This window comes from Nelumbo lutea, chromosome 5 (genome assembly GCF_056320005.1).
Source record: "Nelumbo lutea isolate HS-2025 chromosome 5, American lotus-T2T, whole genome shotgun sequence".
Lineage (NCBI taxonomy): Eukaryota > Viridiplantae > Streptophyta > Magnoliopsida > Proteales > Nelumbonaceae > Nelumbo > Nelumbo lutea.
Genome location: NC_142688.1, coordinates 58,804,973 through 58,827,885, shown reverse-complemented (window position 1 = coordinate 58,827,885; position 22,913 = coordinate 58,804,973). Strand labels below are relative to the sequence as shown.

At 38.2% G+C, this 22,913-nt stretch overlaps 1 protein-coding gene and 1 pseudogene across 1 annotated transcript; one reads left to right on the top strand and one right to left on the bottom strand.

Moving 5' to 3' along the window:
- Positions 1 to 881: 881 nt before the first annotated feature.
- LOC148852618 (COBRA-like protein 2) lies at positions 882 to 15,354 on the bottom strand. The gene is made up of 6 exons (XM_088943195.1): positions 14,959 to 15,354; positions 14,781 to 14,860; positions 2,714 to 3,167; positions 2,396 to 2,549; positions 2,030 to 2,292; positions 882 to 1,279 (listed from the first exon to the last, which is right to left on the bottom strand). Exons 1-6 carry the CDS (start codon positions 15,062 to 15,064, stop codon positions 993 to 995), a joined length of 1,344 nt encoding a protein of 447 aa, XP_088799321.1. The 5' UTR covers positions 15,065 to 15,354; the 3' UTR covers positions 882 to 992.
- LOC148852619 (granule-bound starch synthase 2, chloroplastic/amyloplastic pseudogene) lies at positions 9,781 to 10,734 on the top strand (annotated as a pseudogene).
- Positions 15,355 to 22,913: the final 7,559 nt, after the last annotated feature.

Sequence of the window (22,913 nt, the reverse complement as noted above, 5' to 3'; positions counted from 1 at the left end):
AATTGTTGATGTAAGAATACAATAACAGAACAGTAACAAAAATAAAATGCAAATATGACTCTGCAAACAAAGAGTAACACCACTTTTCTTGATGAATCCAGTAACACTTGAGCACAACCTTGGACTTCACAAAGCTGATGATACAATCCAATGAAAGACTTCACAAAAGCACCGACTGAATATCCTCTTCGATGGAAGGCTATCAAAACCCCCAAGAATTCTGCCCAATTCGGATTGTATCATCAGCTTTGTGAAGTCCAAGGTTAATCATATTTGCATTTTATTTTTGTTACTGTTCTATTATTGTCTTACAGTTGGAACTTGGAACTTCTATAATTTTGGATTAGTTATAATTTTGGATTCAAAAATGGCTATTGATGGTTGCAGCCCACTCTATAGCTCAGAGGACTAAATCGGTTGTTCTAGATAAATGCTGGTGGTCTGTAACACCAAGTTGGCTTGAACATCTCCCTTGTATTTTGTTTTCTTGAGTTAGTATTAGCTTTTTATCTTTTAAATAAAATGCTGACTATGTTGTAAATCACTTGTCATAAGATAGCAGTCCATATTTCCATCTTAAATTGAAGAATAATATATATATATATATATATGAAAACCTCCCCTAAGGTTTCATTAATTGTAACTGGAACCATGAATATATAGGAATGTAATGGATGCTTTCTTCCCTCAATTATATAAAGAAAAAATTTTACTTAGGTTCTGTTTGTAATGTAAATTTGAATGGGATACAATTTTTGCATCGAGTTCAGTTTTGCATCTCTTTGTAATTAAGAAAAAATCTATGATGCCGGAAAGACATGATAGTAGAAAGGTTTTGACCAATCAGAACCCCCACGAAAACCCACATGAATGCTTACCACTTCTGTGAAGGAAGACATGATAATTTTCCTATTGACTCACTGTGAGAAACTTCTTTATACACTATTATGTCACCATATTGAGTTTGTAAAACACCAGCACAACAGCGTTCTCTAACATTGAATTATCAGTGTAAACAAAATTGACAAAGAAAAAATCATAATAGCTCTTGTAGGATGTGGCGGCCCACTATTTGGTAGTCTTGGGTAATCATCTGGTGGAGGCATTACGCACTCATCACCATTGAAAGAAATTCTCCTTGGGAAGGTCCATCCTTCTCTGAATGTAAAAATCTCTGCATCTTTGTGCAGCAGCATCTCTGTCTGCACATTTCCGCTGTCTCCTGATTGTAGTAACAAGTCATTGTAGTACTGAATCCCCCAGAACATTCCAGTATCATCTGCAAATGAAAAGCTTTTGGTGAGAAATCAAGACTGGGTCTGAAGTTTTTTCATCCTCCATTATTTTAGAACCTGGGTTGGAATTTGGTGCAATCAGGGGTGCTTCTACATCTAATGCAGGACCAACCCATCAGCTCCATTGATAAATAGACAGGTCAGAAGGCTCAACTGGATGACTTAGGAGGTGTTTGATGCAGTGGCATGCATTTTGGGTTTACCAATATAAGTAGTTATTTCTACCTAAAATGTCAAATTTGATGTTTTCCACACAATATGTACCAAACACCCCCTTAGTAGTTGGGTCTGGCTTTGATGACATGTATTGATGTCTTTAATTAACAGAGCCAAACAAAAAGGGACCATTTCTGGGCCAGCTTGTTAGATTTTTAAGACAGCAAAAGCTCCATTATTTACAGATAAGGAACCACCATTTAATGGCTCAGTAAATCGATGTTTGTAGATTAAATACCAGCAGCTTTGACAGCTTGTTGGCAAGTGTCTGTTTTTACAAATGTAGATACTGATAAAATCCTTGGAAGCTTAATGCCTTACAATTCTGTGAACCTTGTTGAACAAATAAAGGTGGCTTAGTTGAGTTCTTTGATTTGTGTCAATTAAGCCATGGTAGGTAGGTTGCGGCAAAAGTCATAGTTTCTATCTACCTTGAGCCATTCATACGAAAATCATATATATGAAGTTCAGATTCAAGATTCAAGTTCAATAAAAGAAACATAGAACTGTTAACTTACTGATTGGTCCATAAAGATTGAGAGGCTTGTAATTAAAGCTGAAGATCTGAGCTATACTCCGCAAGTTTGGATGCTGGATCACCAAATTCCACATGGTGTAGTTCTTGACAAAATTTAAGTTGGTCACTGTCACTTTAACCCTCCAGTACTCCCTGTAACTTGTCTTCACATGCCAGTGCACCCGGATTGGGCACATATGTCTTGAGCACATTACTGTTGGTGGTTGCACTTTCTGTGGAAGCTGCAATGGCGATTCACCAGGTCTGCAGTTGGTCGAGGAACAGAAATTGAAGCAATTCATTTGAGAAAGAGGTGAGGAAGAAGGATGGAATACAGAGAGGGATGGAAGAGAAAGAGACTCGATACTTGATACATTTTGTGCCAGGCATTCCTTGGCAGCTGCAGCTACATCGTGGGCATGGAACTATGGTTTCATTGTAGAAAGCAGACAATGAAACACAGCAGGTCGGGGCAGCATATGCCAGGACCTGTGAGTAACTGCATGTTACATTCCATGTTCCTGCAATACTTCTACATGTTAACAAGCAATATATACAACTTTCCAAGACTATTCTTCAGTTTGGAAGAGCTAAAAATACAAATATGTAGAGTGCATTTGTTCTCTTCACTAACACTAAAGTCATTTGGTATAGAGAGAAAAGAGGGTGTTCAGTGTTCACTTACTGAGAGCTTGTGTCCATCTACGTCCATTGTCAGAAGAGAACTTGCTGGGTGTGACATTAAATGGTTCACTGCAGCTGTAGCCAGGGAGGCGAAGGCTGAAATTCCCTGGCATTGTCATATTGGCGATAGCTTGAGAAACCATCCCAACGTTCATTTGAAAAGCAGCGCCATACTTGGTGGGGTCTTGTGTCATGGACGATAGCACGCCTCCCTTGCAGCAGTTGGCCACCTGCATGTTGTAGGGCGTCCCTGGAAGCAAATCAACGATCACAGGCTTCTTCTCGCATGAGTGCGGGAGTTGAGACCCTTTGATCCTGGAGCAGTCGCCCTGCTCTGTTGCCTCCGCCCCAACTATGTTCCATATCACTTCTAAGTTGCTCCACTCCCAACTCAGTTTCCATCCTGGGGTCTCTACGTGCCTGAATAACTGGAAGTTGAATATGGATACCCTTGCCTACAGAAGAAGAAGAAGAAGACAATGTCTGTCACCTTCAGTCCACCTATGTATGTGTATGCATCTGATAATAAATCCTTGACTTGACAGAGGATTTTTATTCTACACATGAGCTCTCTTTCAATTTTGAATGCATTGGAATTGAAATACAGAAGATAATGTGTGTTTGGTTTCATTTGGTGTTTATTGATGGGAGTGTTTATAGAATGTTTATTTGAAGATTGCTATTTTAAAAGTTTATTGCTTTTTGGTTTGGTTGGACATTTTATGGGTGTTTCAAGTAACACCTCATAAAATTACATAAATTTCTCCCAACTCCTCATGTACATAAATCAAATCATTTTTCAGTGTTTATTTAATAAATATTGAACCAAATAGTGATTTCATGGACTCTGGGTCTGTCTCGAGGTTGGAATTGGTTTTGGTTAATGTGGCCTTATATGATATATAGGACGGGATTTATATGAAGTGGGACAATTTTTAAAGAGAATAATGTCATTGAGAGAAAATTATTTCGGCTATGTTTGGAAACAATGCAAATGGAATGTAAATTCCGGTTCAGGGTAAATTTGCACTCTAGTTTATTTTTGCTTGTGTTTGGCAATATTACATTTATGTATTAACAAACGATAGAAAATACATTTTTCAATGTATTTTTATATTGATAATAAGATATAAAAGTATATTAATAAAAAATAAGTAAATTTGCCTTTAAATGGGCTTTTGATAAAAAAAGGCATATACTTTATGAGAATTCATGTTTGCATCTATTACAGCTAAAAATCTATTTGACAAGAAAGTAAATTTATCAGTGCAAAACTAATCCAACTTTATAATTTATATGAACCATTTTACACTATATATTTGCATTCACACTTATTTGCATCGTTTCCAAATGCAGCGGTTATAATTCTAATCGTTTAGTTCAAAATGAGTCCCCTCAGGAATCCCATTCAATTGGCTTAGAAATTAAAATAAAAAAAAATCCCTTTCAACTGTGGGCTTATTGGGAAACATGCCCATACTTAGGTGGTGGTGGACCTTCACCAGAGTGTTGACCCAAATTGAGTGGGCTGACTTCAATTAAGCCCAGTGGACTGGCCCAACTGAGAGATATACATATACGCAGAAGGTTCATAACTATAATTGAATATAAATACACTAGTAATAAGTTTCAAAATTCCCTTTTCATATAATATCTTTTAGAGATGGGGCCCAAAGTTCACACCAAAATAATGAATCAAATTTAAAACTTTGCGGTATAAAACTATAAATTTTCAGTTTGTTCTGGGAAAAGAATAAATATGTTCATAAAATTAGTACTTCGGGATTAAAAATAAGCCTTAAAGAAAATTAAGGTAGGATAGACTGTTGGACTCCATGATGTCCTAATAGAAATGTAGAAATGCATTAGTCAAATGGGATTAATATGGTGATAACAGCTTGATCATGGAGAACCCATTGGATTCTACAGGGAACCTCCAATGTTTGCCACTGCATGAGCTGCCTTAGTAGAGAGATCCTAATACCTATCTCAGTTTGGCTTGTTAACACCTACCCAGCAACCAGCTAATGCAATAAATCTAAATCATCTCCCGTTTTTGCAGAATGCCTTAATTCCGCTTGCCTCAATTGTAGCCCTCTCAAGTTTGTAATGACAAATCCCAATTCTACTTCTACATAATGTAGGGGTGTTAATAGACTGGTTTTGGGTTTGACTCCATCCAAATTAAAATTCATTTGAACGGATTAGACAAATCAATAAGACATTGGATTGGACCTGGCCCGTCTGTAATGAATTTGTATTAGATTGAGCAAATATCTGGTCCATTGATAGAAGATAAAAACATAAGTATCACTGAACCAGGTTTGATTTGAAACCAATCTAAATTAACAGGAATTTAAACAGATTGGACAGCCTCTGGATTGGTCTGAAATGGTCAAAAATATTTATTGGACTGGACTGGACCAAGTCCATTTGTAATGGACTCACATTGGACTGGACCGGATTGGACCAAATCCAGTTCAATTGACACCCCTAGATAGGTGCTTGCAATATTGTCCACATTAGTCTCTGAACACTCTTGAAGCTTCTTTGACACCATTCTTAGAACACCCATAGTCAATACTGTATTGGAAAAAAGCAGATTGTTAATTTCTACAGCAAATTCTAACAAATCAATGCCCTGAGAGAATTTCTTTTGCAATCATCATTTCCCTAAGAAAGAAACCACTCAAAGAACATGTACCAACTATATATAAAGCCTGTTAGCCATTAGATAATGCAGCAGAAGGTGCTCAATGGATCCTAGTGCTCCAAGGCATTTGGGGTAGTCCTCGTTTGTGCATATATGCCACCGAAAAAGCAAGTTATTCACTACAATTTCAACTAGTACTTCTCAAGAAATTGTTTTATTTTGAGAGGATCTTTGATCTTTCTTTCACATAATCTTTCAAAGCATATCAGGTCTTGAATTGGATGATGAATATTGTGTTTAATTTCAAACTGGAAGAATATGCAAAATGATACTCCATTCTCACTGAGTAAATGCTTAATCTGTTCATTCCCCAAATACTGGGCATTCCCATCTTCTACCCTTGAACTATGAGTTCTATACTACACATGGAAATGGACAACATTGGGCCCTTTGGGTGGAAATCTTGACCTAGGAAGAATGGGTACCTAGGCATCATCTCTAGCTATTTAGATTCTTTAACCATTACCCACATGCTAGATGCCCCTCTTGGAAAGCAGTTCCCTACCCCACACTAAACTTCTTCAGGTCTAAGAGAGTCTGCAACAAACTTAAACTTTAGCCTCCCAAAAGGAAGTATGACAAAAGTACCTTATTTAATCACTTTGTACCATAAATAAGAATTGTCATTCAACAGTACTCCTGCTGTTTTGGCCACCAAGGTTTGATTAAGTTGGCATATACTTAGAAACAGTTTATTTTTGAGCTTTGATTTGCAAAATCTGGCCTACCTGACCCAGTTCATCTTCTTCTCTTCCCTTTTTATTCCCATTAGAAGCTTGATATTGTTTTCTTTCTTTTTTTGATTACAAGAAGCTTGATATGTTGTTGCTGCCCCGTTTGCTTTTCGGTAAGTTACTTACCCGGGTAAATACAATTACCTGGGTAAATTTTTCCTAGGAAACACTTACCCAGGTAAATGTATTTTACCCATGTTCTTTTATTTCTCAGGTAAATAAGGCAATAACCATTTTAGCCTTAAAAATCTATTATTAAAAGGGGCATTTTTGTCCCACTCAAGTGTTGACAACTTTTCCCCTAGGTGGATAAATAAAAAAATCTATTATTAAAAGGGGCATTTTTTCCCATTCAAGTGTTGGCAACATTTCCCCTATGTGGAAAAGTTATTTATCCACTTAGGGGATGGGTATCACTTTCCTGGGGGATACCCAGGAAAATAAACTTTCCCTAGTCCCCACATAAAGATGAAAAAAGAACATGGGATTCTTGATCAATGAGAACTAAAATCCCGTTGACCAACTTTCCCCCTCTTCAAATCCAAAAAAAAGAATGCCCCCTTAATGTAATCACACAAATCATCTGGCAACTTAAAATGCATCATGAAGAGTATATAGGTTTTGCAAGGGTCATCAATTTTATCAAAACCTCTTTACTAGCGTGAGAAAACAGAGAACATTTGAACCTCTTCTTTTACTCATAGTTCCTTAAACCACATTTGCAAGTATCCCTTCCCCACCCCCTGCCCTCTCTCTCTCTCTCTATATATATACATGGTTTGTCCATGATTTCTTCTGGAAGGCAAGTATTTTAGTGTACCTGTTGATATTGGAATCCAGAACCAACTAGTGCTTTGGAGGCATTTCTACTGTAGAACAATACATTGGACTTCTGGTAGTTTATTAGATGACTTGAGGCCTCACGAAAGTACTCGCATATATGTAATCTTTGCACAATACCGGCCAGTTTTCACTCCTTTAATCTTATTCTTTGGCTATGTTGTGCCATAGACTAAATAGGCCCTAAATCGCAATTATAAACAAAAGGGAGTAGAGAGGGTCTCCTGTCTCAACCCACTTTCTAGTTCAATGTAACCACATTCCTATCCACAGACAAAGAGAGAAAGAAACTAAATTGTTTGTTTTCTTTTTTGGTAGTAAAATAAAATAAAATTTTAATAAGAAGAGAAAAAGAAAAAAAAAACAATGGAGATACATAAAAAATTGTGGTGTGTAAGTTGTTTTTTTGGGAGTAAAATAAAATTTTATTGAAAATAGAAAAAAAATAGAAAAGACAAAAAGGGCTAGAAATTAATTTGTTTAATATCACTATTAAAACAAAGAATTAATGAGTGTAGGAAAAGTATTATGGTCAAGAGAAGAAAACATAAAGGGCTAGACTAAGTTGTTTTCTTTTTCTTTTATTGGGTTTGGGGGGGGGGGGGGGGGTTTATAATAACTAGTGTTAGGTTAAGTTTATGAGTAGGGATGACAATTTCTACCTTACCTGATGGGTATCCATCCTACCCTCTCCAACAGGGTTGGGATGGGTTTTGGGATTGTATAACCCATATGGGTATGGATAGGGTACGGTATTAGACTAAACCCAACCCTCCTCAACATGCATATTGTTGGAAAGCATATAAAATTTATGTATTAGGTATTGAATTTAATAATATTTTGAATTTTATGTGAAGGATAATTGATGGTTTATATGTTTTCTACATGTCTTAATCAAATAATTGAAAATTTTGTTGTTTATTTGCATTATTTTTACTTATTTATTGCTTATATATGACAATAAATAATTGAAAATTAGATGTGGACGCCCAACCCGCCCCTACCACTGAATGTGGGGAGGGTAGGGTCGAGGAAGGTTTTGCATTTTTATGTATGGGAAGAATTTGGATTCTCAAAATCCAACACACTACAGGTTTTGCCGCAGGTGCTCATTGAAAAGTTTAGGAGAACATATAGAGTATAAAATTTACAAAACCCTCCCTGAACCCATCCCCCGTTGCCATCCCTATTTATGAGTCATACTATAAAACTTCGAAAAGGGTAAATGGGCAATGGTCAAGAAAGATGTATTATTCTAACTTAAGAGAATAGTTGACAAATTTAAGGAATTAAGATATTCAATTGGTACTTTTGACTTAAAAACATATGATATTATCTTTAATAGTCATCTGGCAGGTTTTGGGAAAGGCTTCAATGAAGTCTATCAATACAATTAAGCATATTATCCATGAGCAATAATAATTGTTGGCTAAAAAAACTGGTCAGCTAGAATTCAATAAGGGGAAAAGTTTCCAATCACAATGCGTTTACACCAACAGTTAAATACTTGGTTTAATTTTAAATATTTTTTATTAATTATGGCTGAACTAACTAGACATTTGTTATGGATACATCGCCTGGCAGCGCACTGCGGCACAGTCATAGGTAGCAGCATGCACTGCCCAGCAGCGCTGCATAGCTGCCCGGCTGCGCACCGCCTGACAGCGCGCAGCACGCACCACTCGGTAGCGTGCAGCACGCATCGCTTGGCAGCACGCAGCATGCACTGCCTGGCAGCACGCAGCACGCACCGCCCAGCAGCGCACTGCCTGACAGCGTGCAGCATGCACCGCTTGGTAGCGTGCAGCACGCATCGCTTGGCAGCACGCAGCATGCACTGCCTGGCAGCACGCAACACGCACCGCCCGGCAGCACGAAACATGCACCGGGCAGCGCACAGCACGCACTGCACGACAGCAGCACTAGGCAGCAACACGCACCGCACGACAGTAGCATGCACCACACGACATCAGCACGCTCCTCACGGTAGTAGCACTGCGAGACGCACGCACTGCCCGACAGCAGTAGTAGGGTGGGGCCCACATGACAGCTCATCAGGGTGGGCCCACACTTATCTTACCACATCAGCTCTACCCGCCAACTCGCCGCCAGGTACACCATTCCTCATCCCTTATCCTTATCCTTATCTTATCTTAAGTTAGAGTTGTGTTACCATTAGGAGTAGGTAATTAGGAGTTTGAGTTCAAGTTGGAGTTTGAGTTTAATTAGGAATTTCCTTCTGTAATCTCCTATTTAAGGAGCCACGAATTGAAATAAAGGCATTCAGTTTTCCAGTCAAGAAAAGAGTGAGGAGAGTTCGGGTGGTCTCTTGGACAAATCACCCCAAGGGAGAGTTCGGGTGGTCTCTTGGACAAATCACCCATTCAGTTTTTGCAATAGGGTTTGCACGCAAAGGAAGGCTGAGAAACCAGCATGGAGGTTCGTGAAGTCAGGGAAGATGTTCGAGAGATGCAATGCCTGCTGGAAGCATTCCTCTCCAACAAAGAAGGGAGTTATGAGGGAATCGCCAATACAAACAGGCGCCATCCGAACTGGGCAGAGGCATCCAGCTAACAGCAGATCGCTGCCCCTATAGCCGCAGTTATTCCCAAGGATCAGTGCATGGAGGATGAAACTGTAAAGTCTCCTCCTTTAGCCGGGGACAATGTCACGAACATTATATTGGTACTTGTAGAATGCGCTCCTTGGTCGAAGACAGGTGGGCTTGGCGATGTTGTTGGGGCTTTACCGAAGGCTTTGGCTTGACGTGGACATAGAGTTATGGTAGTCGCACCACGGTATGGTAACTGTGCGGAAGCCCAAGAAACAGGAGTGTGCAAGAGATATAAGGTGGATGGGCAGGATATGGAGGCCGCTCTTGAGGTCCTCTTCTGTAAGCATACCCGGTGCGTTCTTGTGATCCACAACATAACACACCGGGGTCATGGTCCAGTACGCGATTTTTGTTATGTGGATCTTCCACAAAACTACTTCAAACTATATGACCCAGGAGGTGGGGAACACTTCAATGTCCTTGCAGCTGGCCTGAGAGTAGCAGATCGTGTAGTCACTATAAGCCATGGTTACCCCTGGGAGCTGGAAACTAAAGAAGGTGGCTGGGGTCTGCATCAACTAATAAATGAGTTTGATTGGAAGCTGAAGGGTATCGTGAATGTGATTGATGCAAACGAAGGGAACCCATAGTTAGATGTTTACCTGGCATTGGATGGCTACACCAATTACCCTGTGGAGACTCTTCAGACTGGCAAGCCTCAATGCAAAGCAGCTCTACAAAGGGAGCTTGGTCTTCCTCTTCGGGAGAATGTTCCTCTGATTGGGTTCATTGGAAGGCTTGACAATCAGAAAGGTGTTGATCTCGTTGCTGAGTCCATTCCTTGGATGGTGGACCAGGATGTGCAACTAGTCATGTTGGGCACTGGGAGACCTGACCGGGAGCAGCTTCTCAAGCATCTTGAGAGTCAACACCATGGCAAAATCAAGGGTTGGGTTGGTTCCTCTGTGCAAAGGGCCCATCGAATAACTACTGACATCCTACTCATGCCTTCTTGATTTGAGCCATGTGGACTGAACCAACTTTATGCACTGAGCTACGGGGCAGTTCATGTTGTTCATACTGTTGGTGGACTAAGAAATAGTGTGCAGCCGTTTGATCCATTCGTAGAGTTCCGAGCCACGTATCTGGAATTCGAGCTTGAGGACAAGCTCGTAGTCTAGGAGGGGTGTGATGTTATGGACACACCGCCCGTCAACACACTACGACGCAGTCATAGGCAGTAGCACACACAGCGGGCCGCCCAGCAGCACGCACCGCCCAACAGCGTGCAGCACGCACCGCCTGGTAGCACGTAGCATGCATCGCCTGGTAGCGCGCAGCATGCACCACCCGGCAGCGCGTAGCACGCACCGCACGACAGCAGCACTAGGTAGTAGCACGCATCGCATGGCAGCAACACGCACCGCACGACAACAGCACGCTCCTCACGGCAGCAGCACTGTGAGACACACGCACCGCTCGACAGTAGCAGTAGGGCGGGGCCCACATGGTAGCTCATCAGGGTGGGCCCACACTTATCTTACCACATCAGCTCTGCCCACCAACTCTCCGCTAGCTACACCATTCCTCATCCCTTATCCTTATCCTTATCCTTATCTTATCTTAAGAGTTGTGTTACCATTAGGAGTAGGTAATTAGGAGTTTGAGTTCAAGTTGGAGTTTGAGTTTAATTAGGAATTTCCTTCTGTAATCTCCTATTTTAGGAGCCACAAATTGGAATAAAGGCATTCAGTTTTCCAATCATGAAAAGACTGAGGAGAGTTCGGGTGGTCTCTTGGACAAATCACCCCAAGGGAGAGTTTGGGTGGTCTCTTGGACAACTCACCCATTCAGTTTCCGCAATAGGGTCTGCATCCAAAGGAAGGCGCAAGGGAAAGCAGGGCTTTCTCACCGTGGACTGACCCATGACGAGATCCTACGCGCGGGACCATAACAACATTTACAATAGGTCTTATTGTATATGTTATTTATTAAGAGAAAATTCCCGATTAGTACCCAGTACTTTGGGTCTAGTGTCACTTTGGTCCCTGAACTTTAAAATGCAACAATTTAGTACCCAAGCTTTTAAACCGTGTCAATCCAGTACCTACCTCTAATTAGCTGTTAAGACTTTGAAAAAGACACAAATGGCCTTTGAGGTCATCTAATTTTCTTTATCAACCATCCAAACATTGACAAAAAATTAACAGTCCTAAATCCTTGCCTCTTTTATTCAAGAAAGTTGGGGTTCAAAATGCTCACTGAGATGTGATCCCAACTTTCTTGAATAGAAGAAGCAAGGATTTGGGATTGTTAATTTTTTGTCAATATTTGGATGGTTGATAATAAATGACACTCGAAGGGCATTTGTGTCTTTTTCAAAGGCCACTTGATGGATGGTTAATAGCTGGTTAACAGTAGGTATTGAATTGACACGCTTTGAAAGTTTGGGTATTAAATTGTCACATTTTAAAGTTTGGGGACCAAAGTGGCACTAGGCCCAAAGTATAGGGTACTAATAAAAAATTTTCCCATTTATTAATTCACAAAGCCAGTGATGGGCTGAACCCAAAACTAGAACAATGGAGAACTGCTTTAGAATAAAAAAAAATTTAAGATAAGCCAAATTAAAATAAAATATATGTAGTTTGGTGTAGTAACATATTAGTAAAAATGGTGGTAAAATCTGAGGCCTTGTTTGGTTCGCGGGTATAGTGGTCAGGAGTTGGAATCGGAATGGGCTATTCCGATTCCAATTATTTGATTGAGTGAAATCAGAATCTTATTCTCATTCCTACCAGAATGACATTCCCCCATTTGAGGGAATAGCCATTCCTTGCCCCTCCCTTGAAATCCCATTCTTACTGATTTCAATTCCCACTCCCATTCCTGTCTGAACCAAATAAATTATGGGAATAGACCATTCCGATTCCAATTCCAAAAGATTTTGATTCCAATTCCCATTCTGATTCTAAATGTAAACTCAACGGGCCCTGAGAAAAGAGCATTGACTTCTTGGTCAATGGGACCCAATATCCCATTGACCAACTTTCAATATTGTTTCATGATCAATGACTTAGCATCTTTGGATTTAAGCAATTGAGCCCATGTTCTTGAAGATTTTAAGTTCTTGATATATTTACATTATCTTGAGCAAGATGCTTAATTCTAGTTCCTGAACTGATTTTTTTTTGTTGGTAAAAAGTTCTGAACTGAATTCCAGTTCTCAGTTTTGAATTTTGTTTTATTTTTTCATTCCACCATTTGGTCAACCTAATCAAGGCTTTTTTTTTCATTAGATTAAAGAAGGCGTGATTGAGAATTTATAAATGATTAGTAAATGGGCACTAGTTAATGTACACATGCGCATGGAAATTTTAGACATGGTTTTTCTACTGTCGTTGACCTGGACGGTTGGACCGTTTGGCATAGGAACTGTCTAGGCAATCGGTTCTGTTTTATTCCAAACTCGGTTTCTAATAAAAAATTGTTGAATCAGTCATCGATTTATTGACTCAAGTGGTCAAATCGTCAATCCATTTGACCCGTTCAACAGTTTTTGGTGTCTTTATTTTAATTATTTCTTTTAATTTTTAACTTTTTTCAGAACTGGCCATCCATTCAAATTGTCCACCCAGAAACCGATGATCAGAATGGTTCCGGTTCTACGTCATTTTTTAAAACATTGATTTTAGATGGCAATAAATGATGAAAATAATAACAATAATAATAATAATAATAATATGTCCAATATTTTTTATAATTTTTATATTTCTATATGTATAAAAATAATTCTTGTTTATCACATTTTAATATGACGAATATATAATATTAGAGATGTGCCCAAATGTTTTTTTACAAAATTTCTGGATCTTTCTTAATTTCTTTTTTGTTTTATTATTATAGCATTCAGGGTTGGCACATTTGGCCTAAACCTAAAGGTTGAATTGTGAGCTATCACTAAATAGGAAAATAATTTTATTTTTGGTCATTTTGAAATTTTGTTTTTCATTTTCATCATCAATTCTTGTTTGTCACACTTTTTATTTCATCTGATTAACATAAAATATTAGAGATGTGCCCAAATTTTTTATAATTTTTATATTTATTTATATTTTAAAATTTTTATTATTTAATTATGACATCATGGGTTAACATATTTGACCCATATGGTTAGAACATTTGGCTTGAGAGGTTGAACTGTTGACATGCCAACAAATAAAAAAAATTCATTTATGACACTTATTTTTCTTTAATATGATTAATATAAAATATTAGAAATGTGCCCAAATTTTCTATGGTCTTTTTATTTTTTTATTTATTTTTATTTAAAAAGTTTTATTATTTAAATATGAAATTATGGGTTGACCCATTTAACAACGGATGGTTGAATTGGTTATGGTTGAATTAGTTACCCACCACCTAGATGGAAGGGAAGAATGGTTTTTTGAATTAATTCAGGTAGGGTAAACCCCTAGACCCTAGAACTGGCCAGGGTGGGGTTGTTTCCAAGAATCTTAACGAAACCATACTTGGTAATATATTTGTAAAGCTGGTTCAAGGCCAATTGGAGATTGGCTCCATTCAATTCAGGGTAGGTTGATCTAGAGGATCATCGATCTAATGAACGTCCTCAAACATCTTAGCTATAAACATCCTTCTCTCTCCTTTTTTTTTTATATATATACTAAAATTCCACTTATTTCAACCCAATTCATATTAAGAAGAAAACAAAAATTACAAATAAAGAAAAGAATAAATATTTCCAAATCTATGAAGTTTGGAAAGACCATCATTTATCCACCAAATTACAGATAAAGGTAGAATATAAATATATATGTGACAACTCTGCATTTTCAAATCTGTTGTTTTTGGGTGAATCTCTGCATTTTTCACTCCGTGCACAGAGATGTTTATCATAAGACAGACTGTCCAAATTAACGAGACAGAGAATACAGTGATCATGGGCAATTACTAAAATACCATCTTTTATTTTTTTCCTATGCATAATGACCAAAATAACCTTATAGCAAAATCTGTTAGGACTTGGACTGTTTCTACGATCTGTTCATGGCCAGGAGAAAAGAACACATAGAGTAATTAGATAATAAATTAAAAAAATGAAAAGATTTTCCTGTTTTTATTTATTGTTTAATCTTTTAATAGTATAAAATTATAAACTGAGAAAAAACTGAAAAATTAAGAAAAATGGAGATCAAAATCTTACATCGTATGTATCGCCGTTCCACGTCAAGATGTCCCATTTGATCGTGATGTTGCCATTAGGGTCCAGTGGATCATACCCATCTGCCCAGTAACCAGAATCAAACAGAATTCAAACGAGTTCATCAAAATTATAAGCAAAGCAAAAACACCAATTAGAATAAAAGGAAGAAGAAACTAACCAGTCCGACAGATGTAGAAGCTAAGGAGAGACAAGAACAGGAAAATGGAGATTGACCCACTTATTGATCTTAATGGAAGAAAAATGGGTGTTCTTCGGCTGGCCATGAAACTGAGAGAATTCACAGGTTTTATCTTCTCCCACCTGATCACTCAGCTATCATGCAGAAAACGCTTGTCTTTCTCTGCTCCTGTTTGAAAGAAATGAAGCATACCAGAGTAACAGATTGGAGAAGGTTTTCTCTCTCTCTCTCTACTGTTTCCACTGTTTTCTCTCACTAAAACAGATTAATTGTATTGAGTAATCGCATTTAATAAGCGAGCTGTTGGAGTTTCCTAAAGAAGAAGAAAACTTTGAAATTGTCTGGGATGTTAAGTGTGTGAAAGACGGAAATTCCGCTCTTGGTGGGCTGGGCACCACTTTTTCTAGTCTTTCCACAATAGAGATACTCACGCTTTTGGTTAGGCGCCTTCTGTTGCCGTTTCACCTAGATTATATTTTCAGTCTCAACTTTAATTTTAGGATGGTTTTCGAAAACACTCCCTTATTTTTTTCTCAATATCTCAATGGACTGGCTTTGGATTGGACCCATATAACCCAAAGTCAATTTGGATGGATTGGATGGATCAGCAACACATATTGAATTGGATAGTCCGGATATAATGGTTCAAAGTATTTCTTGGATTGGATTGGACCTGGTCCATCCATAATAAATTTATGTTAGATTAGGTTGGATGGAGCTAATATCTGATCCATTGATAAAAGATAAGAATATGAGTGTCAATAGACCAGGTTTAAATTAAAACTATTATAAATTAAAACAAATTTGAACAGATTGGATGGTCCTAATATTGAATTGGACCGATCCAAAATGATCTAAAATATTGATTAGATTGAATTGGACCTGATCCATTTGTAATGGATTCACATTGGACAGAATCGGTTTAGACCATATCCAGTCCAATTGACACCCCTAGATGACAGGTCTGCCCAATAGCTGGTAGAGAATACTTGGAAATATATAATGCAAAATTTGAAACCACATGCAGGCCAAAGACCTCTAAGCATGGTGTGTACTGTCTAATACAATATAAGATGTTTGATACAAATCACACTATACAATTAGAGCCTGTTTGGTACGTCTTTTTTGAAAGATCTTCTGGTTGCTCTGACAGTCAAAAGACGCATTGAGCTTTTGCAAGAAGATCTGAGCAGCCCGAAGCATGTTTAGCAGATGCGTGTCTTTCTGTGCATCTTTCCACGTGAGAATAAAATGCAAAAGACACGAGAAGCTTCATTTGGAGCTTCCCAAAATCAGTCCAAAATGGGCTTTTCACATCTTTTCGGCATTCCATCTTTTGGTAAATAGATATTCTGTGCGCCAAACGAAAATAGACTAAAAATCGGTCTTCCTAAATTGTAAACAACTGAAAAACCGTGCAAAAATATGTGCCAAACGGTCCCTTACTTATCTAGTTTCAAACACGCCAAGGAGCCAGCTAGACAATTGAACTGGAACATTCCCCATAGACAAGAATTGTCCATCACCCTCCTTGTGTTGATGTGACTCCATGTTGAATTGGACGAAGTGACGTAAAGTGGGACCACAAAAATGCATCAAAGGTCTTGATTTTACAGTTGTATCTGGGCGTTATTCCATTTGGAGTAGCTGATTTCTCATTTTTCCTTGGCTCTTGTTGGAGGGTCTTTGGAATGTCTAGCCGAGACTTAGAGATCAAATCCCGCCTTCACTAAGTTCAGATTTGTGACCCACAGGCACATTTCTATGTGCATTGGGAATATTTCCCATATTTGTCATTGAGAGATGTTTTTAATACACGGTTGGGATGACCCAACCTAGTTGTATAGTCCCATAAAAAATAAAATAAAATTTCTCCATGCACATATTCTAATAATCTAATGCAGAATGTGGTGTCTCTGATTCAAGTTAAATTTGTTTCTTTTTTTTTCTATTAGGTTAAATTCATATATGATACAAGTGGAGTCAAAGATTAAAGCATCATCATGATACGTTTAATACAGGATGCACTATATCAATTTTCAAGGCCACCTTGCACAAAATATAGAGTTCGGGGGCTTTGAATGTTTCTTTTGTCAATCTTCTAGGTTCAGAGAACACCAAGAGTTTTAGGGGTGTCAAACAGAATAGTCGACCTCCACCCCCAAAGAGCCTATATATCTTATTAGTTATAAGTATTTACAAAGAGGCCCTTGAAGGTCTAAAGATAAAAAAGAAAAAGAATGCTATGGTACAATAGGGACCATAGAACACCATTACATCAAGTATCACTACACTCCCCCTCAAACTGATGCTGAGATATAAGTATTAGTTTGCCCACAAGAAATATATGTCTCGATCTTGTCATAGGCTTTGTGAGAATGTCAACAATCTGTAAGTCGGAAGCTATATGAGGAAGGGAAATAGAGCCAATAAGAAAAAGACCCCTGGTGAAGTGACAGTCCACCTCAATGTGTTTGGTTCTCTCATGAAACACTGAATTAGATGCAACCTTGATAGCACTAGTGTTGTCATCATAGAGAGGAATAGGTATAGGAAGGTGAACACCAATATCAACAAGAAGAGATTGAAGCCAAACAATCTCATTGCACACCGATGACATAGCCCTGTATTCAGCTTTTGTAGATGACTTAGAAATTGTCTTTTGTTTCTTACATTTCTAGGAGATAAGGGAGTCACCCAAAAAGACACACCACCCGGTAGTAGACCGTCTGGTGTCAAGACAACTTGCCCAATTTGCATTAGCATAAGCTCTCAACTGAAGAGGAGATGGAGAAGAAAAGAACACTCCCTGAGATAGAGTGCCATGAACACAATAGATAATCCGGTGGATAGCAGTCATGTGGGGCTGATGTGGGGAGGAAACAAACTAACTAACTACTTGAACTACATGGGAAATGTTTGGATGAGTCACGGTGAGATAGATGAAAGACCCAACCAATTGTCAATATAGAATAGCATCAGGAAGCAAGACCCCATTAGATTTAGACATCTTGACATTGAGTTCCAAACGAAGTAAGAGAACCCAAGAAATATGTAAGAGATAAAGAAACCATGGTTGCTATGATGTACTTCCAACCCGAAGAAATAAGTAAGAGAACCCAAGTTTTTCATATGGAAGGATCTGTGGAGAAGAGAATTAAGTTCCTAGATTCCAACCTCATCATCCATTATCAATACATATCATCGACATACAACAACAAGATGGTAATGCCTTGGGGTATTTGACGGATGAAGAGAGAGAATAATCAGAGGCACTTTGATTGTATCCAACAACCACTACAACATCTTGGAATTTCTCAACCAAGACTAGGGAGCTTGTTTGAGACCATATAAGGATTTCTTTAATCGACAAACAAGAGAGGGATCACCACTGTATCCAGGAGGAGGCTTCATGTATATTGTCTCTTTCAAATCACCATGAAGAAAAGCATTCTTCACATCTAACTGATGAATGGCAACATGAGCAAATGTCTCCTCATAGTCAATGCCATACTCTTGGGTGTATCTTTGAGCTACAAGCCTAGCTTTGTACCGATCCAATGAGCCATTTGATTTCAACTTAACTGTGTAAACCCAACAACTTTCAATACTTAAAGCATTTGATGGAGGAATTACCAAATCCCAAGTGTCATTCTCCTATAAGACATGAATTCCTACATTTATTGCATCTCTAATGAGGATTGATAATGACTTGTTTATATAAATGGGGAATCTTTGTAATAGATAACACAACAAAAAAAGAACTATGGTTTGAAGGGAAGCCATAGTAGTTAGGGGGTTGAGAAATACGAGAGAAACAACAAAGAGATGTTGAAGGAAGAGAGTCTGAAGGAACATCACTTATAGGAGCATTAGTGGGAGGAGGATTCGGGTCAAGGGAAGTGAAGTTGGAGGCATAGAATTTGGGGCATATAATCTTTTGCGAGAGAAGATAAGAAAATCCTTCACACCAATAAGAGGAGAAGCATCCCGTGAGTCAAAATTCTGCAAGACTGAAATAGATGGATCAGATAACTTTGCAACAACAACAAAAAAAGGAGATATTGCTGAAGGAGCACAACATTTCGAGAAACATGAATACTGTGAGCAGAGGGATCCTAACAAAGAAATCCTTTGTGGTCTGGACTATACTCCATAAAGGCACACATAACAAACTGAGCAGATAACTTAAATTGTTCATAAAAAGGAAGATGAACAAAGCAAAGACACCCAAAAACATGTAGGCTAGATAAGTTTGGTGAACGGCCAAATAGTTTCTAGAAAGGGGACATATTAGGTAAAACTAATAAGGGAACATAGTTAATCAAGAAAACAGTAGTACTAGCAGCCTCCACCCGAAAGGAAGAAGGTGCATGAGATTCTTACAGTAGGGTTCTCACAATATAGAGCACATGACCATTCTTATGCTCTACCACTCCATTCTATTTAGGTGTATGTAGACAACTTCATTGAACTTATATTCCATGACTTTTCAAGTAGGTTAATAAATCTCCATCAATGTATTCTCCCCTTGAATCTGAATGGAGAATACATATATGAGACTAAAATCGGACTCATATCATAGTATGCAAAGGTTGAAATGTAGGATACACTTCATATTTATGTCTCAGAAAGTAAACCCATGTATACCTAGTACAGTCATCAATAAACAAGACAAAATACTTGTATCCAAGTCAAGAAATAATAGATGAAGTCCAAACATCACTATAAATAATCTCAAATGGTGAGGTGGCACGCTCAGATGTGTGAGAAAAGGGTAGAGTACAACTTTTACTTAAGCAACAAGAAACACATTAGACATCAAAAGTACTTAAAAAATGAATTTTATTTTTAATAGAACCAATGTCAAACAAAAATTTCAACCTTTCAAAATGAAGATGTCCCAAACGTTTATGCCATAAATCCCAAACATTACTTCTTTGTCCAACAATAGATTCAAAAGGAAATGAACTAAGATATGTTGAAGATGCTAGTGCTTTAGGATTCTTGAACTCTAATGCAAATAAATGGCCCAGCCTATGCTCCTTTCCTTTCACCTTTCCAATGTAGCAGTCTTGAATCAAACAACCATTATGAGAGAAAGTAAGTATATATCATTCATCAACAAGCTGACCAATGGAAATTAGATTAGTAGTAAGATTAGGTATAATAATGGTTTTGGTAAGAGAAAAAGAGGCAGTAGATGATAGCTTAAGGGTAATGTCATTGCTACTAATGATATTTAGTTTTTCACCATTGGCAGTAATGATATATCTATGATGGGATTTAGGAATGCTATCTGGGTGTTCATAATAAGCTCCTGTCATATGATTAGTTGCTCTGGAATCAATGATCCAAATATGAGGCTGAGAAGAACAATAACAAAAAAAAAAAAAATACACCAAACAGGCCAATGGTAGAAAAAAGCGAAGGAAATAGAAAATGATACTAGTTGCCAAATTTCATCCATAGATGCAGGAGATGTAGAAGATTCACCCTTAGTAGAAGAATCACCCTTGGAAGAGGAAGCATCATTGGTTTGGCCCTTAGTCACTTGATATGCACGTGGTTGGTTTTTCTTTTGGGCACCTTTAGATGGCCTAACTGGATAGTTTGGGATGATGTGACCATGCTGCTTACAGTAGGTGTAGATATTCTTCTTCTTATAGTGAGAAGAAATGTTTTCAAACCCTTTGCACTCATAACATTGTATTTTGGAGAACTCTTTAACACCAGATTTCTTGTTTCCATGAACAACAAAATCTGTATTAGCCCCAAAATCAATTAATTTCCATAAAAACTTGCAGTAGTTAAAGTGTTAGATAGTGTATGCCCTTAGCTCCAATCCGTTTGATGTACAGATACATTTTTTGTAAATGAATAAAAGTATATTATTGTTTCATGTTGACTTTGGTATGTTTCTGTGAAATTACCCATTAAATTGGACACTTATGAGACTCGTGTTAGTTTATAATGTTATCAGCCGTTGGACTGACTTGGGGAATTTATCTTACCAAGGCTGACACTGATGTGCTGCCAAAGAAGTTGGGGCAACTTGTCTCAACTGCTAGGGCCTTGAAGCACATGTAGTGTGTGTTTGATTAAATAATTGAACCTAGACCATTTTCCAGTTATGCCATTGACCTTGGAGATTGATGGGCATAACTGAAAAGTTACACATAACCCATAGACTTGATTATGGTACTGCATTGGATGTAAGATTGGGTTGTCTTTGATATGCCAATCAATGAGATCCTTTGGGGGTCAAAACCTAAATATGTTGGGGCAGTCTGAGAATTCACTTAAGTGGGTGATCATAGTGATAGGATCAGCCCCTTCGTTGGACAAAGTGAATGATTGGAACTACACTCTCTCTAATGAAACCAAAACTGTCGACAGTGGATTTCAACCGTGCTTGAGATTTGTTTTGCAATATATATATATATATATATATATATATATTATGTTTCAAGAAAAATGTTTGCAAAAGGTTTTAATTCCCGGGACCCATCTGAGCAAAGAGTGTGACACTGCACCTTGTAGTCAAGGGAGAGGTCCTTCTCAGTCGGGCAGTGTTTGATCATTGCGGGTTGAGAGGTTAAGTGTAAGAGACCGTTAAGGGTTGATTACCTAATGGGATATATCTTATTTAAGTCCATTATCCTTGGGCATTCATAGGATGGCTGGACTCAAGGATCATTTAACTATCGGGCCCATTTAGAGCCTATGGTGATGTGCTTAGGGGTTCACTGCATTCAACAGTGAATTCGACCAGGCCTTTTCATGGAGGTTGGACCGAACCCATGTGGGCTTGTATGATGTCATTGTTGGGGTCCCATGCCATACAAATTGAACCTAAGTAGTCCAACAACACTCTTGGGTTGTGAGCCACTTAACTAATGAGCCTAAAGCACATGATTAATATGATTAATCAAGATATCACATGACTGCTTAAATTGTCATGTGACATGGGCGAATATGGGTTTGGAGCATCCGTTCTCTAAGAGGATAAGACTTATCTTAAGATAGAGTCCAGATCCAAATAAAGATTTGGATTAAACCTCCTAATTCAATTAGGAGAGGTGCTCTTTAAGGATAAAAGAAGAAGATATCGAACTGCTCCAGATAGCTTTTCTTTCAGTTCTCTCTTCTGCTCTTGCCACCCAAGAAACCCTAGTTTGACCTCCACTTTTGGGATTGATCTTGATCAGTTCTTTCTCTAATTTTTGTAAGAAAATTAAAGAGAAAAAATCGTGCTCACCTCCCTAGTTCAACCCAAGGTGTTGAGTTGTAGTTTTGTTGAAAACAACATTGCTGAACCAATTTCACTCCAAGCCGTGCCATCTTTAGTGGAAACTGGTTTTGGGATTTAATTTGGGTGTGAACTACCACTTTGGGAGCTACATTTGTGGAATCCGTATCAAGTATACATCTCCCTCTTGTTTGGTTTCAAATCTGATCCATTTTCAGTGCAAGATCGATCCTAGAAAAATGCAATTTTTCTAAAACTATGAATGCGATTCCCAGAAGGCAAAAAGAAAATTTTTGAAATTTCGCCCAACCATTCAGCATGGTTCGGCCATCCATATGATTGATTTCTACCTTCCTTCATAAAGTCTAGTCTCCTCCATCAACAATTCCCCCACCATTGAATCTACATCTAGAATAGTCCTTTTACTCGACATCTTGGACCTGATAATCTCATATTTGGGCCTAAGTCTCATAAGGAACTGATTCGCTTTTCTTTTCTCAAAGTGTTGCTGGAGATACTTGATGCATTTTATGGGATCTGAAGAATCTATGTTGACAAGTTCATATTCTTCCCACAAGTCAATAAAACCATCATAATATTCCTAAATTTTCTTATATCCCTAGCAGTAGTTAAAGATTTCAGATTCAATTTGATACTGTCTAGACATGTTGGATTGATGGTA